Here is a 16458-nt window from a genome sequence, read left to right on the forward strand (position 1 = left end):
CATTTGACAGCAATTATTAGCCTTTTCCAGGAATGGACAGAAATGGGATATTTTTAGAATAACAGGAATTTATTCACATACAATGTAAAGGAGTTGATGTGTAGCATGAAGATGAAACGATACACTGAGTTTGGGTGTTTTCAGTCAACGTTGGCGTTGACCGCTTCCAGCTATCGAATGGCCGACTGGTGTAAGATGGATAGCCTAACGTTAGAGAGATAAATGTAGGCTATGGTTATGTTAATAAAGCTAACAATTGTTGTAACATGCATGCAGCACTGCCGATCTGATCTGAACGATTGATTCATTATTACCATGGATCGGTATTGGGATTGATCAAGGGCGAATGTGAAATAGCAGCCACGAACTCAGCGGGTTATCCGAGATGCGGTAGCCGCGGCCAAAGCTCCTGCTGGCGGGGAGTGAAGCTCTTCAACTCGCCGGTCACTGGCTCCCTGGAGGAATTTAGCCTGGCTGCAATAACGTTATCGCGAACGGAATGAATACCATCTACTAGCAAACGAAACATGTTCAGTTATATTTAACCTGTTAAAACTAAGATGCCTGGATGAAAAAATAATTTCTCCAATTGATATATTTGACAAAAACAGGTTAATATGCAAGCCGGTTTTCATTGCTAAATCAAAGCGGGGAGAGCCGGGAACGTGCGTCTACATTTCAGATAAATGTGAACTTTTTCGTGGACGCGCGTCGGCCAGAGAAGCTCAACTGCGCAAGTCAAAAGTCACCGGAAATAGTCAAATGACTACAAATTTGCCAAGATGGCGCGATAGCGGCCAGTGAATGGAGTGGCTGTATCCAGTTCTATTAATACATCCATGCTGTAGACGAATGTCGCGTTATGGACAGCGACGGATGTGGGCTAATTTCAAGGCGCAATGTTATGACAAGGTAGTATGTCCCAATTGGATGCCTACTGCTTGCAAAGTACGTACTTTCTAAGGGCAGCTGTAGTAGGTACTGGTAGTAAGAAGTAGAAGTATGCGATTACAGCTGGTGTGATTTTTCTTTCTTAGGTAACTTCCTAGCGCTGATTGGTCCTCTGGGCTTGTAACTGACAGCCTCAGTGCCCTGTCTTTGCTCTTTCAGTCGTTGCTATTGTAATTGTGGTGGACAGACGTGGTTGTGATTGGTTAGAATGATTTAACCTTGGTTAAGGTTATTGGGAGGCGTGAACTGTTAGGTAATCGCTTATTCAACTAGGGGACAGCTTGTGGTTGTCGAAAGTTTTAGTAGCTAATTCCCTGGTAGGCCTATCCATAAATGTCCTCGTAACATTTATAAACCCGTTGGAAATGCTGGGTCATCTTGCTCCTGCTTCGTGCACCGATCTCTAGTCTAATTCTGTGGTTTGGTGATCTGCGAAACCGAGAACTCGAAAAAGATGTCTACAGAAATTCAAGATATTATCAAAGCCCTGCTCGAGCAGCCCTTCTCTGTTTCTACCATTGATGACAACGGTAAGAAAGTATCAAACACTGAAAGGAATTTGCAGCAAACTGTGTCGAAAATTGTGTTATGATTGAAAGATTGACTGCAAGCAAAATGATCATACCACCAATGCGCAGACGTGCCACATACAGGACAGTGTTTCAAATCATAACGGCCCACAACAAGCATTCACTTTGCAGTTTTTGCAAGCATAAACATGCATCATAAACGGAGGCAGAAAGTAGCTGAACATAGTCAGCTTAACTACAATTTATAACTTGCTGATCATAGGCTATAGGCCATGCCTTACGTAGGGCGATTTTTTTTTTTTAATCCATTGATTTATGTGCGTAATTTCCCAATATATTTCATCACCACCATGGTATGAACTGAGTGATAAGTGTTATGCCACTAGTAGGGTGGGTCACCCACTGCACCCATTGGTCGTCCACCGTTCTGCCGACGTTGTGAGTGACATAATGTAAATCCACTGTAATGTTTTAGGACTGACCGTATCACTTGCAGAATTTCAGGCCAGCACTACAATCTAGTCATAGTATCCTTCTTTATGCGTAGCAGGCTTTCCATTTTACATTGACTGATCATGGGCCACATAGTCCAAACAGTGAGCTCACCAAGTGTTTGTACAGGATCTTCATCAATGCCCTCTTGGTTCTCCAGTAGAAGGGGGGATGCATGGTTGTAGTTTCACATTACATTACAGTCATTTAGCAGACTCTTTTATCCAAAGCGACTAATAATAATTGCATTTAACGTAGGCTCTTAAGAGCCAATGTACTACTACTTGCCAGAACTCACAAGTGCATCTTCTTTCTTAAACAGGTGACTAAGAGCATAATCTAGTGCTGAAGGCAAAGTGCAAGAATAGCAATCTAAAGTACATTGCAATATAATATAATACAATAAGTGCTTAGACGGGAGGATTGTTATAGTACTTCTTGAAGAGATGAGTTTTGAGCCTGCGACGAAAGTTGGGCAGCATGACCACTAGATGTCTCTGTTACCCTGGTTAACGATAAGGGTATTTCTCATGCCTGTCTTTTGACAGTATGTACTTTTTGAGAGTGTTTGGGCACTGGGCTTTGTATCTACTATGTTAAGAATTTGACCATAGCTTTATCGGGACAGACACTAAAATGTAATTTACATTGGCACTTAAGTAAATATTGGCATCTTTAACCACTCAGACCAAAGGTTGAAGCAATGGAATGCACTGGATACAAAGTACAGCACTTGCTTGCACTGGCACATTGACACACAAGATTCAAGATTCCTTTTATTTGTCACATGTAATGTACGGTGTACATCCATCCATCCATCTTCATCCGCTTATCTGGGGACGGGTTGCGGAGGCAGCAGTTCCAGCAGGGGCCCCCAGACATCCCTTTCCCTGGCAGCATCAACCAGCTCTGCCTGGGGAATCTTTAGCCGCTCACAGGCCAGTGCGGAGATGTAATCCCGCCACCTAGTCCTGGGTCTACCCCGCGACCTACTCCCAGCTGGACACGCCTGGAACACCTCCCTAGGGAGGCGCCCAGGAGGCATCCTCACTAGATGCCCGAACCACCTCAACTGGCTCCTTTTGACGCAAAGGAGCAGCGGCTCTACTCCGAGTCTCTCCTGGATGACTGAGCTTCTCACCCGATCTCTCAGGGAGACCCCAGCCACCCTCCGGAGAAAACTCATTTCGGCCGCTTGTATCCGTGATGCCATACGCCGTATACTGTACGGTGTACAGTCACAGTGAAATGTTGCTTTCGGCTCCAAGATTATGCTACAGATAAACTAATACTCAATTACAAATTACAAAGTTACAATTTACAAAATTACAATTTTACAAATGAACACATGTTGATTAAGGGGGAGTAGTTCCTCTCTTGCTTCCTCCCAAAGTCCACCAGCATCTCCTTTGTCTTGCTGATGTTCAGATGGAGGTTGTTTTCCTGACACCACTGGGTCAGGAGCCTCACCTCTTCCAGGTAGGCCTTCTCATCATTGTTGGTGATCAGGCCCATCACTGCTTTGTCGTCAGAAAACTTGACGATGGCATTGGAGTCGAAGGTGGCTGTCGTGTGTATACAGAGAGTACAATAGTGGAGACAGCACACAGCCCTGGGGGGCTCCTGTGCTCAGTGTGAGTGGAGATGAGGTGTGGTTGCCTACCTTCACCACCTGGGGTCTGTCTGACAGGAAGTCCAGGATCCACTTGCAGATGGTGTCGTTTTGCCCCAGGACCCTGAGCTTGGTGTCAAGTCTGGGTGGGGTTATAGTGTTGAAAGCTGAAGTGTAATCAATGAACAGCAGTCCCACATAACCCTGCATGTTCCTCTTGCTCTAGTGTAGGTAGGATAGGGTGGTGTGGAGGATGTGAGCAATTGCATCCTCTGTGGATCTGTTGGGTCTGTATGTGAACTGTAAGGGGGTCTAGTGTGTTGGGCAGTGAGGAGCAGATGTGTTCCTTGAGCAGCTTCACAAAACACTTCATCACCACGGAGGTGAGAGCTACCAGGCGATAGTCATTGAGGCAGGCTGGTCTCTTGATTCAGTGACACACTGACTGACCCACACTCTTGACCCAAATACCAAAGGCCATAACGCATAACATGATACATTGGACATACGTGTAACTTACCTTCCACTGGGCCTCTGTCATGGCCATACTAGTGAAAACAACAACTTTATACACAGACGTTTAACACAGTGACATTCTCTAAATCCCTTGCTGAGATCCACTCCCTGCATCCCAATTATCAACATGATTTTCTCGTACGTGCTTACTTAACCACTCCCTGACTGTCCATTCCTTCACATATCTGTGAGAAGCTTATAGTGTTTGCATTATGGGGTCTTTTATTAATCATTTGCCTTGCAGTCCATGAAGAGGTCAGGCAAGGTACATTTATTTCAGAGAAGACAATAGTGAAGTCCGTGCACACAATCATGCACACACACACAGACACACACATCCTGTTTACAAGTGCTTGTGTGTGTTCCCCTTCACGTCACTGACGAGAGAAAGTGCCGAGTCATGCTGACAGCGCCTCCTAATTCAACCCGCAGTTACTGACTGGTGGACACAGTGGTGCAAACCGGCTCACTTGGCACTTGGCCATTTATATGAGGCCAGCAGGCGTGGCTTCCTGTGACCGCTGGTTGACTCCGAATCATTGGCTTACCCCTCCATGACTTGACTTGCATCATTGTACACGGCTTGGGTGGGGGTGGGGTGAACTATATATGACCAGACTGAGTATAACAGTCAGTATGAAGGCCTGGGGTTTAGTGTTACATTTTTTATTGGTTAGACATTTTATGGATTAAAATTGCGATGTATAGTTTTGTGACTTGAATTGCTGTATTGCTCTTTGCCAAGTGTGCCACCATTGTGTGTATAGATCTGCCCTTCTCCAAACAGTCAAATGAGTTTGAGAGCAGTTGGGAATAGTTCAATCTGTCTTTTTCTGCGGAACGCTAAACATGCATAGAGGTAAAGTGATAACACTGCGCCAGATAATTTATAGAATTATCTTCACTTGCTTCTGTCTGGTGCCTGATGCAACACATGGCCATAGCGTCCTACCGTGTCACTTTGGAACAGGCATGAAGACGGTGCTCCCAACACAGAGGTGGAGTGTCTGACCCTAGCTGTGACATAGACTAAAACCTTCTAATAAGTGGATGAATGTAGCCATGATGATGATAATGTTGTTTATTTATCACTTATGATCCATATATGCTGAAACGCCCAACTGGGATTATTAAAGTTCATATCTAGGCTATCTGTCTGTCTGTCTATCATATGTGAAACAGTTGAAGTTTTTGGGAAGGTTTCCCTGTGTTGCCATAGTGAGTCTAGACCGAATGGCACACTGGTACCACCTCCACTCGAAGTGTCCATTAGCCAACGAACAGGTAGATCTTGCCCCACGAGGGGGGTCACTAGAGTGGACTGTATCATCCCAAAAAGGAAAAGTGCATTTAGTGAGTCTGCCTGGTCAATTAGACACTCGCCAGAGTGGAATTCCAACTCGCCTCAAAGAATACTTACGGGCCTTTTTGCCATGATTTAAAACAATGGATGATTAACACACAAACGTGTCAGCACTTATGCATCTGTGTCATGTCCATGTCCTCTAACCCTCTAACATCTGTGGTTGCTTAGCTGACCACTATTGCCTGTATGTGCTTTGTAGTTATGTCTAACTGCAACTAACATTTGTCCTTGCTGTTTATCCTGCTTGCTTGTACTGTCTTGTTCTACGTTACACTTCCACTTACATTTTAAATAACTATGTCTGTCTTTGCTCTGTATATTGTACCGTTTACTTTAATCATTTGTCATTTTAAGAAGCCTTTGTATAACACATTGGCCAGGGACTACAGATGAAAATTAGGCTTTTGGCTAAATATGGTGTATTTACATTTAGTTGTTTATTAATATGCACTGTCCCTTCTTAAATTGAAATTGGTAGCCTGTTAAGTAAAGTAAACTGCGTGCTATTTAGAACAGTCTGTCCTCAGTTCTCATCTCATCTCTCATAGTGTTCCTTCCCTCCCTTCCTGCCTGCCCCATTTGTTTACAGGAAATAATGATATATGAATTGTATGCTTGACTTTAAACTAGTAGGCCTAAACATTGTCCTCATACTAGTGTTGTCTGTGGGATTTGTCTCAGAGTTGATCTTGGTTGTTCTGCATCACAAGGCTGTGGGCTATGTTATCTGGGTGCGTTGTTGCTTACAGTAAACGTTGCGCTCACCGCTTTCCCCTGCGCAGCAGGCCAGCGGTTCACGCGTGCGCATGCACATTACATTACATCAATACTGTGCGCATACGATTCTGGCACATGTGTGGCCATGTGAGTAGGATGAGGGCAGTAGGCTATAGGGACGCTTTTTTAGTGATAACCCACCTAAAATGCATTAGAATTTGTTGCAGAACGTAGGCAATGGCAAAACGTGTGACCCATTAGAAGTCCTTGCCTTTTAACCCGTGAGAAGAGAACATGGCATGAGGCTTGGTGTTGTGGCAGACGACCAAATACACCCTACGTGGATAATTAAACTCATAAATTCGGACTTAAACTGTTGCTCTAAACTATCTATTTATTAAGTGTTCTAAGTCTAGGCTATACGCTTTTTTCCGGCACGTTTTGGTAATTCATTCAGACAAACACAGGCTATGTAACTCGGTCAACCAATGGGTGTTCGGGTGAACGAGGTGATCTCGTCTCGTTATTGACGGTCCGCCTATGTTGCGCAGAGGATATGCATATTTATTTTGGTGAGGAAAAGCACCTATCAGCTTCGGGTAATGTGATATTTTTTGGAGAGGAGGTGTGGTTTATTTTCCATAGATAAACGCATTTTTGCTTCATTTTTAGGTAATCGGGTCAGTGTTTTCGCTGCTCTGTTGACAGCAACTTGGATGTTCACTTGGATACAGGCTACTGGAGATTATCTTACAGTAGGCCTATCTACGGGATAAAACATACAATTTTCATAGCGTATTTTTGGCTCAAAGTAATCAGCCACAATGTCCGCGGACCCGATGGAGTCGATCACCATCACGCTGGAAACGAACACCGGTGCGCCGGGTACGTTTCCAGTGGTGCTGAAGAAAATAATGGAAATACCCCCACCGAATTTGCTAGAGGGAGACGACGGTGAGTCTGGATGCTTCCCTGTTCTACCTGGAAGGCGGCATAGCATAGGCGACATAGAGGAGAAACCCGGTGTTTCTGGAAAAAGACGAATTTCCAAGAGAAATTCAGAAATGAATTGTAAGCTGCTGGCCTAAATATACAATATTTACTCTTTCAGTATTGATGCACGCTCACTTGGTTTGAACAGACTATTAACTTCCTCATTATGCACACGCTTTTACTGTTCTCCTACTCACACACACACTTGACTCTGCTACTCTTATCTTGAGCCTCTCTCACCCACCATCTCACATCGCATATTTGTCAAAATCTCCAGCTCTGTCCTCTCTCTCTGGATTCCCTCAAATTGTATTCAACCCTCTGTTATCCCTTCATTTAATCTGTGTTGATTCCTACCTTCGATCTTGATTCTGATCTTTCCTCCTGACCTGCCCCTGTGTTGCCTCCCCCAGACAGTGACAAGGAGAAGCTGCGCCTGAGAGCAGATGTGGACGTGGGTCTGGGTGGAGCAGGGATCGACATGGGTCCATCCGCCGCCCTGACGCCTGCCATCTGGGACAAGACCATCCCGTACGACGGGGAGACCTTCCACCTGGAGTACATGGACCTGGAGGACTTCCTCATGGAGAACAGCATCCCCACCTCCCTGGACGACATCAGCGATGACAAGGAGTGCGTAGCGGAGAAGAAGCCCGAGAAGAAGGCCTCCTCAGCGGGAAAGGCCAAACACAAGGGGGCCTCTGCCTCTCGAGCTCCCGTCTCGCTGCTGCCCATCCTGGAGCTGGACCAGTGTGAGGAGGAGGAGGTGACCCTCGCCTTCAGCGACGGTGACATGACCAACAGTCGCGAAGGTGAGACTCCCGACTTCTGTCTGCGTCGATGATAAAACATGTCTGAGTATAGATACGCACAGACGTGACGCAGGCTCAAAAGAGTTGGCAAGGGCGATTAGAAAAGAGTAGCTTGGTAGGTTCACTACTCTCCTGTAGAATGTAGACAGAGGTGAAAGAGGCAGGAAGCATGTTTAGAGGTCAGCTTGGTAATCAGCCTTTACTGGCCTTTGGGTTAGGATTCCTTGCTATGAATGGCTTGTCTTCAGCAATACCTGACTAGAATGAATTAAGTGATCATCCCAAATGTGAATGTCCTCGTTTGATAGTGGCTTTCCGTTCTTATGACCCAAGGGTACAGGCACGCATTCACTGAGTGCCATTCCCAGATGGGGTTATAAATAGCAGGCCCTGTTGAATGCCTGAGACAGTGTGTGTACCATGGCCTGATCTACATGCCTATTGGTCAGCTCTCGGTTCATTTGTTTGGTGAAACAAACCTCTTATTAGGTGTTTATTCACCAAGTGATCTCTGATTTTACCTTGATTCAGCCGTAATAACAGAATAGTCTGAACACAGAGGGACTCTCATCTGTCAATTCCTAAACCAATAGATGTGTAGCTCCGTTGCATTAGTTAAATTGTAACTACTGAACTTATAATGTTGTTAAAGGAATAGTAAAGGGAAAATGCATGTTTAGCCCTGTTTTAAGGTTACTTATGATCAATGGTTCAGATCAAAACGTTGACAAAACTAGCACTTTTGAGAAAGTCTGATAATTGCTCTACCACCGTTTTGGTCATACAATGGATGTGGGTGGGCATCTTGAAAAATCATTCAAAAACATGTTAAACTCTCGATTTCGAAGACAAGAAGCTCACCGAGGGGGTAATTGGTGTCCGTTGGTGTTATCAACTTTCTCGAAAATGCTAGTTTTGTCAACATTTTGATCTGAATCATTGTATATGATCACAAGTAACCCTAAAACAGGGCTAAACATGCATTTACCCTTTACTATTCCTTTAAGAGACCAGTCTATTGCATCCCACTAGCATGGCACCCCTGCAGTCGCTCAGTTAGGAACTCTCAATGGAATGGTCAGAGATTTGATTGAGTTGCTGTTTCCAATTGAATAAAGCATTTCTCCACGCAATTAAACCACTTCCTGTCTGTCTCCAGAGGAGACCTTTAACGAGGACAGAGTGACCCCTGAACCCATCAGCCCAGAGGAGATCGAGGTGGAGGTGAACTTTGAGCCCGACCCCACAGACTTGGTTCTGTCCAGCGTGCCGGGGGGAGAGCTGTTCAACCCACGCAAACACAAATTCTCGGATGAGGAGCTGAAGCCCCAGCCCATGATCAAGAAGGCCAAGAAGGTGCTCGTGCCTGAGGAACAGAAGGTTAGTCTCGTTTCCCTCAGGACCAGAACCGTGGGGTGACAGGAACATGTTTGGGTGTACAGTAGTAGGAAGGGCTTGCGCGAAGCAATACAAGATGTCTGAAACGCTTCGTAAACGACTGAATTAATTGAACACACATTTTTTTGCACTACTCAGCTGAGTTATTGATGCCCTTCCCCCAGGATGAGAAGTATTGGCAGAGGAGGAAGAAGAACAATGTAGCGGCGAAGCGGTCTCGTGACGCACGGCGCCTGAAGGAGAACCAGATCACGGTGCGGGCGGCGTTCCTGGAGCGCGAGAACACGGCACTGCGGCAGGAAGTGGCTGAGCTACGGAAGGACTTTGGCCGCTGCAAGAATGTCTTGTCTCGCTACGAGGTCAAGTTCGGAACGCTGTAAGAAACCGAAAACATTGCTGGCTGCTTGCACACTGTCTGCATTAATCACTTTTATCAGCTCTAACTGATCCGTGTTATAAACATTGTTTAGTTATCGTCCTGAATACACAATGGTGCTCACTAGATTCACATGACTTGTATTGCACCTAGTTGTCATGGCACTAGTATACAAGAAATGTGGCTAGAGAGACAAGATGGACAGAGAAAATGACATTGAGAGAGGCTGGTTAAAATGGCTGCCATCCATGTCAAATCCCAGATTTGAACACGTCCAACATATGAAATGTAGTCACAGTGGTAGGTAGTGAATCCCATCATACATTAGAAATGTTAACGATATGACAGACTAGTTCTACTGATGATGAATAACACTGACCCCCCCTTTACGGTTGTGTTGTCCCACTCTCTCTCTCCTTCCCTCTGATATTCATCTTCTGTTTCTCTTCTTTTTCAAGTCCACCACTGGAAGAGGAGTAGACTGTCATTCATTTATTGATTCACGTTGTTGAAGTTGAAAATTGAATGAATAAATATATCCATTAGTTGGACAACACGAAGAAGAAGAGGAATGTGCCATGCAGATACTGTGGAATCTTAATACAACAGATTTTGTTTTTGTTTGTTTGTTTGTTTGTTATTTTTACTCATTGTTATTCATTTGTTTTAAGACTTGCGTCCATAATCTATTTGAGTGATATATATGTGTGAGCAGACTTTCAAATGCTTCTCTCAATACATGATGATGAGAATGTGTATTTTGCTCATTGTACACCGTTGGCGGATATTGAGACGTTTTTGAGGCATATGTAGGGGGATGGAGGATGATACTGTATTTTAGATAGGTCACATTTCAACTTCAGTCAGAAGTAGCATGGTTTGTTTAAAAGCCTTTTTTGGTTTGCAATAAGTTTGTTTCCAATTCTCTCATGATTTGATTTGATTTCAGTGGTATAGTTGCCTGTACGGGGCTGTAGAGGGTAGTTGCTATACCTAGCAGCTCTTTTCATCTACAGGTTATGTGCATTAACACAGTGCAAACAAGGCACAGTGAAGGCTTCCTTCTCTCCACAGTCCAGCTGGATCAGGGGGACATTGCTGTTGTATGTGACTGTGCTCCAGTAGTTCAATCCCATCACTCAAGGTTACCAGGGAAATGTAAATACTGCACAGAAGCAAAAACAACCGTGTTACAAAATCCATAGACATTTTTTGTCCTTTTCAAGTACTGATTGCCATTCTGCTTGGTAATGTTCAACAATGTCTCTTTCATTCTTGGTATTGTCCAATGGTATTTGTGAGTAATTCAGTCATATTGGGAGAATCACCATTCTCTTGTCTGCAGGTCCTCAGCACTTCAGTAACACTTCAGTGTTAACACTTCACTTTCTATAATTGTTAATGAATTACCACTCTTTCTTATGTCAGCACATGCTTTCAGATGTCATGTATAGAATCCACTTGATGCATGTAAATAGAATTACAGTATATTTTGTACACTGCTCCGTTGGACAAACCAGGAAGTCTCCCTGATTTTGTAAGAGTGATTTTGTGAACAGGGCATCTCAGTTTCTGAACAAGGACCCAAACCTCCTCAAGTGTCTTCTTCCACAGCAGCAGTCTCAGTCTGCCAGTTTACCGGGGCCTTTGTAATTTATCAGAAACCAACCTCTGAGAGACATAATCCCAGGACACAGATTAAGGCTAGTTCCAGATTAAATCTAGTGGTCTCCATTGAAAAGGTGTTTTAGTCCACATTTAGTCCAGACTAAGGTTTAATGTGTCCAGGAAACAAGTCTCTTATCTGGCGCCATGTCCTCTTTGCCCTGTTCTGTCTCTGTCCTTTCTTGTCTTGTCTTTCCTGTAATTAACCAAACCCCATTGTAACCACCAAGCAGTCTTTCTCTCTGAAACCAGAGCGAGGCCAGAGAGAATAGAAGGTTTTTAGCTGCGACCAGCAGCTCTATAGCTTGCTCTGTCTGTTGGTTGAGTGGTCGGTCGGTCCACAAAAGTGCAATGCTGCTGTTGTCCACAAAATCATTGTGGCACCACGGCTGCTACTCCACTAATTAAGAAAGGAGAAGATTGAAGGTTGAAAACGCTTGTAGCCTACATAGCTCATACACGGTCACAGCTATTGCGAATTCGCGCTTGTTCATGATTAGTTTGATGTTCTTCCAGTTTGGATATCTGACGTTTTGTATATTTGAATACAGAAAACACAGACTGGCTTTCTCAAATAGCAAGGGACTATTCCTAGTAATAAGTCCTATACTAATTTGATTCAGGGAAAGGTTATGTGATGTTTTTATGTTAAGTATTTTATCTAAATAAAGATCATGGAAAAACTATTTTGGTTGATTTCATTTTGCTAAATGTTAGACCTCCCAGGAGTCATTAGCTCTGGTCTGTTGTCTGTAGTGGCTAAATCTGATCACAGTGAAGTCATGATTGTACTTCCAGTTCAGTCCTCTAGGTTCTCCATGGACGCAGTCAGTGCTTCCCCAAATCCTCAGTTGTTACCATGGCTCCAGTGGTCTGTCTTCTGCTCAGTAGATGGGCCTATAATCCACATGAATGGATAGGTACAGTTGTAGACTTTCTTAACATCTGGGAAATAAATGTATCCTCAATTTTTTATTGTCTGTCTTTGTACTCTGTGCACCAACATTGTGTGGCATTTTGAGTATGGCTACCTTAGGTCGTGACCTGTATAGCCTGTTAATAAAACATTGTTGAAAATAAGGCTAGTGTCAATGTGCTGTTCTTTTGTCCACTTGGCTTGATGTAGTCAATGGTTGTGTAATATTACCTGCTTTCCTTTCACAAGGCATTGGTGAACTGATAAGACAGGTTTTAAAGGAGGCCAGTGGACAAAATACCAGCCTGTGAATAACTAGCCTTGAAGCCAGGCGACGCCAGGCTAGTGAATAGCCTCCTTTGAGGACAAAGGGAGCGTAGTCCTGTTGCTCCCAAATGCTTAATGTTGGCAATTTATGCGGTTATCTACTTGAGGAACATTTTGCAGTAGGCTATGTAGTGTATCACACAGTGGTGGTTGCATAAGAGCATAAACACTGCCATCTGGTGGTAAATAAGCGGATTTCAGAATGTCGCTGAACTATATAGTTCCCCAAGAATGCCAATTGCCGTTGTTTTACCCCTGGCCTGTTTTAACTTACTGTCAAAACGTCATTGAATGTTTTAAAAAATGTCAGAGGAAATCAGTTAGTCAAGGGAAGGATAAAAATAAATGACTGAGTGAAATAGGCTAAGGCTATGTCGTAAGAGTTGGATGGGTGATGGCTCAGAGGCTAGGATTCAGTCCTACTATGCATGCAGAACATGAATTGTGGGTTCACATTCCACTCCTTGGGCTGCGTACAGTATGTAGTCCGGCTGGTAGGGTTGTGGCCGTTTGTTCATGCTGCATGTGGTTCCCTCTTTCTCTGTGTCCCACTGTGGGAATGGAGTTTGTTCATACTCTCAATTACAAAGTAACTACACTACGCCATCAAATGCATTATTAAACCTTCAGAAAACCTCTCACATAAAATAATTAGTAGGCCTAGGAGCAATTTTTATTTTTTTGAGGGCTGGTTACACAACAACCACAAAGAGGCCTCATTGAGCACACCTTGCAAACTGCTGTTAAGTGTGCTGTCGTCTAGCCGAATTATTATACAATATACTCCCTCCCTTTACTGTTGTACTGTATAGATCAGCGGCAGTATTCAAAACATCATAAGCCTAGAAATTGGTCCCAAATGACCTAATCCTAAGATCTCTCTTCCGGATCGCCAACAGCTGGGTTGTGAGACGGACCCTCCAGAGAAGCGACGGGACAATTGGACAGTATGTCGGGTGATTGGCTACCAAATTGGATGAAAAATTTGATAAAATCAGAAATATTTATTTAAAAAATCATATAAATTCAAAAAAAAAAGTTTACTCTTAATTTTAAAAGTTGTTCTCAAAGTCATACACAGCGTGTAGCAAGCAGAATAGCTGCTGCACACAACTGCCACACCATACTGTGCTTCTACAACCAAAAGGTGCTTGTGATCCAGAAAGTGAGGGAAGTGTTCATAAACATATTATTCAAGTGCACAGATTTGAGTAAAGGCAATATTTCATTCTTTCATGAGGGATGATTATATCATATTCTGTCCATGTGGCGATATTACATGTACAGAATGAACACAGTCCATCAAAGAGACGGTGATGTTTTTATAAAAGAAAGCTTTATTGTAATGTCAAAACATGTTTACAAAAGAAAAAGAAAAGGAAATAAACTTCCACTGAAAATCTGCAGCAAAGCTCTTGGTGGTATGTTGGGTCTTCACCTCTTCTTGAAGCCGTACTTCTTCCTCTCATAGAACAGGTCTGTCTTAGAGCTGCCCAGGTTCACAATCTTGGGACAGCCATCTCGCTGAGTAGAACACAGTAGAAAAGGGCAGTGGATGAGTGGCGAGTAGACGAGAGGAAGAGGAAAAGTGCAGTAGAGTAGAAGGAAGTAGAGTGTAGTTGAGAGAAGGAGAGAGCTAGTGAAATGTGAATACACATTCTCAATTGATCCAAAATGCCGCGGCAAAAGACATGGCGTGTCCTTACAAGGAAATTAACAATTACAGTCGGCCTACAGCTGTACAGTATTCGCTTTAATCACACAGCCGCCATATCGGTAAAGTTAGACGTAGTCGGTTGGGAGAATTCGGAAATGTCAGTTAATCCCAATGTTAAAGGATCGCTATGAAAATACCACTTCATGAATCAAAATATTTAAAATAACAGAAACAGAATACACTACACTATCGGAATTACAAACTCATCATTACCAGACTGCGATTTTTCACTGCTGTTATTTTCACGTTTGGAAATACATAGAAGTGAATGGTCCATAGAGAGCCGTCAGCTGCATTTACTTTCCATGCTATTTTGAATATCGGTTCTTGAAGTGGTATTTTTCATAGCGATCTTTTAACATTGGAGTCAACGGACACTTCCGCATTCGCCCAACCGACTACGTCAGACTTGATCGATAAGACGATATGTGATTAAGGAGAATGAGGGTGGTAGGGTGAGTGTGTGAACATGCAAGTATGTGAGCGTACGTACAAGTGTACAGTATGAACGTGTGAGTGTGTTAGAGCAAGTATGTGTGAGGATGAATCTTTGAGAGGGTGAGTGAGTGTGTGGGACTGAGATCCCATGCGGCAGACTAACGTCTTTCTCCTGGATGGTGCACTCTTTACAGTAGTAGGCGTCCGACACGCCCGGTCCTCCGCAGATGACACAGCGTCCCTGGTAGGATCCGTAGTTACACTCGTCACAGATGCGCACCAGAGTACAGGGCCTCACGTAAGAATCGCAGATCACACACTTTCCATCACCTTGGGGAGGGGAGGAGAGATAGTAGGAGCAGGGGGAGAAAGGGATGAGAGAGAAATTATAACAAAGGAAATGGTGAAAGCATCTTCCAACTGAGGTGTTACACATCTAGAAGAGTGAAACTGTCCAGATTGATCATGAGACAACAGGACCAGGATGGCCGGCTGCAGTGAATGACATACAGCTTTCTAAATAGCTCATACTTACATTTCTCGCACAATCGGCCAATGGCTATAAAGAATGAAGAAATGAACAATTAGCGTGATAGCGACGTTATATGCTTAAATCCCCAACCTGTAACCCTCCACTACAGAGATCAGTTATTACAATTATTAACCTCTTTATAGTAACTTATTTAGAGTACTTCAATTTGACTGTTTTGCGAACAACAACACGCGGAAGCCAGGATCATGTAACGGCTAGCCATGGACAAACTAACTGGTCTCCATATAATTAGCCTAGCCAATGTTAGCATGCCAGCTCGTAGACACCAGACAAAGGGCATACTGCCTTCAAAGCATAGGCTAAAACAAAACTTTTATGATGTGCAGCAAATTATACAAGTACATAAACGGAAAGTAAATGAAACACCTCACCGACACCGGCTTGTTTTCTGCAAAAGATCAAATCTGGATGATGTTTAGCCATTTTCGGCAAGCGCGAGGAGAGAGATATGACCTTTCAACTTTGACCCTCACGTATTTCTGACGATTTACAAAAAAAAAAAAAAAAAAAATCTTTATCGGATGAATGATTGCATAACTCATACCTGGATTGAAATGATTTAGGTCTCCCAAACACAAAATAATGAATCAAAAAATATATACAAAGCGAGTGCTGAATGATGTAGTTGTCCTCAACCGACACTCACATCATGTCATATAATGAGCATACATCTAAAATCAGACTTTTATTTATTATTTTCTCATATAAAGCATAAGTGTGCAAACTGTTGAGTGACATATTATTTACATTAAAAGGTGACGGTATATAAAACGATAATTACAATATCTGTCGAGAACAAAATTATGACAGTGATTTCCTGCAAAATATATGCACTGAGGTCACGCAGAGGTCCTCCCAGCAGTGTTAAAAAATAAATAAATTACAATTTAATTCTTACATCATTTATATGCGTATGGTAGTAATTATAGACACTATATATTAACATATTAGTCTGTAAACGTATTAAATGAGTAGAACCCATCAAAGATCTAAATGAAATACGACTTCACACGTGCGTTACAGCTATCTGCCAAGACACGCGACGTTAGCGGCCACAAAAACCGACGTCACCACTGCTC

General features: G+C 43.3%; 2 protein-coding genes across 3 annotated transcripts; one reads left to right on the forward strand and one right to left on the reverse strand.

Annotated features, from left to right (window-relative positions):
- Positions 1-1211: 1211 nt before the first annotated feature.
- On the forward strand, positions 1212-12417 carry tefa (TEF transcription factor, PAR bZIP family member a). Of its 2 annotated transcripts, none has more exons than XM_084456453.1 (5): positions 1212-1481; positions 7591-7989; positions 9149-9369; positions 9552-9763; positions 10222-12417. In XM_084456453.1, the coding sequence occupies exons 1-5, from the start codon at positions 1406-1408 to the stop codon at positions 10241-10243; spliced, it is 930 nt and encodes a 309-aa protein (XP_084312579.1). In that variant the 5' UTR covers positions 1212-1405; the 3' UTR covers positions 10244-12417. The 2 variants fall into 2 exon arrangements, with proteins under 2 accessions (XP_084312579.1, XP_084312580.1); XM_084456454.1 differs by lacking the exon at positions 1212-1481 and adding an exon at positions 6973-7138.
- A 1645-nt stretch (positions 12418-14062) lies between these two features.
- Positions 14063-15833, reverse strand: phf5a (PHD finger protein 5A). The gene is made up of 4 exons (XM_084456214.1): positions 15751-15833; positions 15362-15385; positions 14990-15156; positions 14063-14195 (listed from the first exon to the last, which is right to left on the reverse strand). Exons 1-4 carry the CDS (start codon positions 15800-15802, stop codon positions 14106-14108), a joined length of 333 nt encoding a protein of 110 aa, XP_084312340.1. The 5' UTR covers positions 15803-15833; the 3' UTR covers positions 14063-14105.
- Between the last annotated feature and the right edge of the window lie 625 nt (positions 15834-16458).

Source organism: Borostomias antarcticus (assembly GCF_949987555.1).
Source record: "Borostomias antarcticus genome assembly, chromosome: 22".
Classification (NCBI taxonomy): Eukaryota; Metazoa; Chordata; class Actinopteri; order Stomiiformes; family Stomiidae; genus Borostomias; species Borostomias antarcticus.

Coding starts and splice junctions, on each gene's coding strand:
- phf5a (XM_084456214.1), bottom strand. CDS start 15,802: ATGGCTAAACATCATCCAGATTTGATCTTTTGCAGAAAACAAGCCGGT. Junction 15,386..15,750: donor CAGAAAACAAGCCGGTGTCG/GTGAGGTGTTTC, acceptor CATTCTTTATAG/CCATTGGCCGATTGTGCGAG. Junction 15,157..15,361: donor TGGCCGATTGTGCGAGAAAT/GTAAGTATGAGC, acceptor CCCCTCCCCAAG/GTGATGGAAAGTGTGTGATC.
- tefa (XM_084456454.1), top strand. CDS start 7,009: ATGTCCGCGGACCCGATGGAGTCGATCACCATCACGCTGGAAACGAAC. Junction 7,990..9,148: donor CATGACCAACAGTCGCGAAG/GTGAGACTCCCG, acceptor GTCTGTCTCCAG/AGGAGACCTTTAACGAGGAC. Junction 9,370..9,551: donor TCGTGCCTGAGGAACAGAAG/GTTAGTCTCGTT, acceptor CCCTTCCCCCAG/GATGAGAAGTATTGGCAGAG.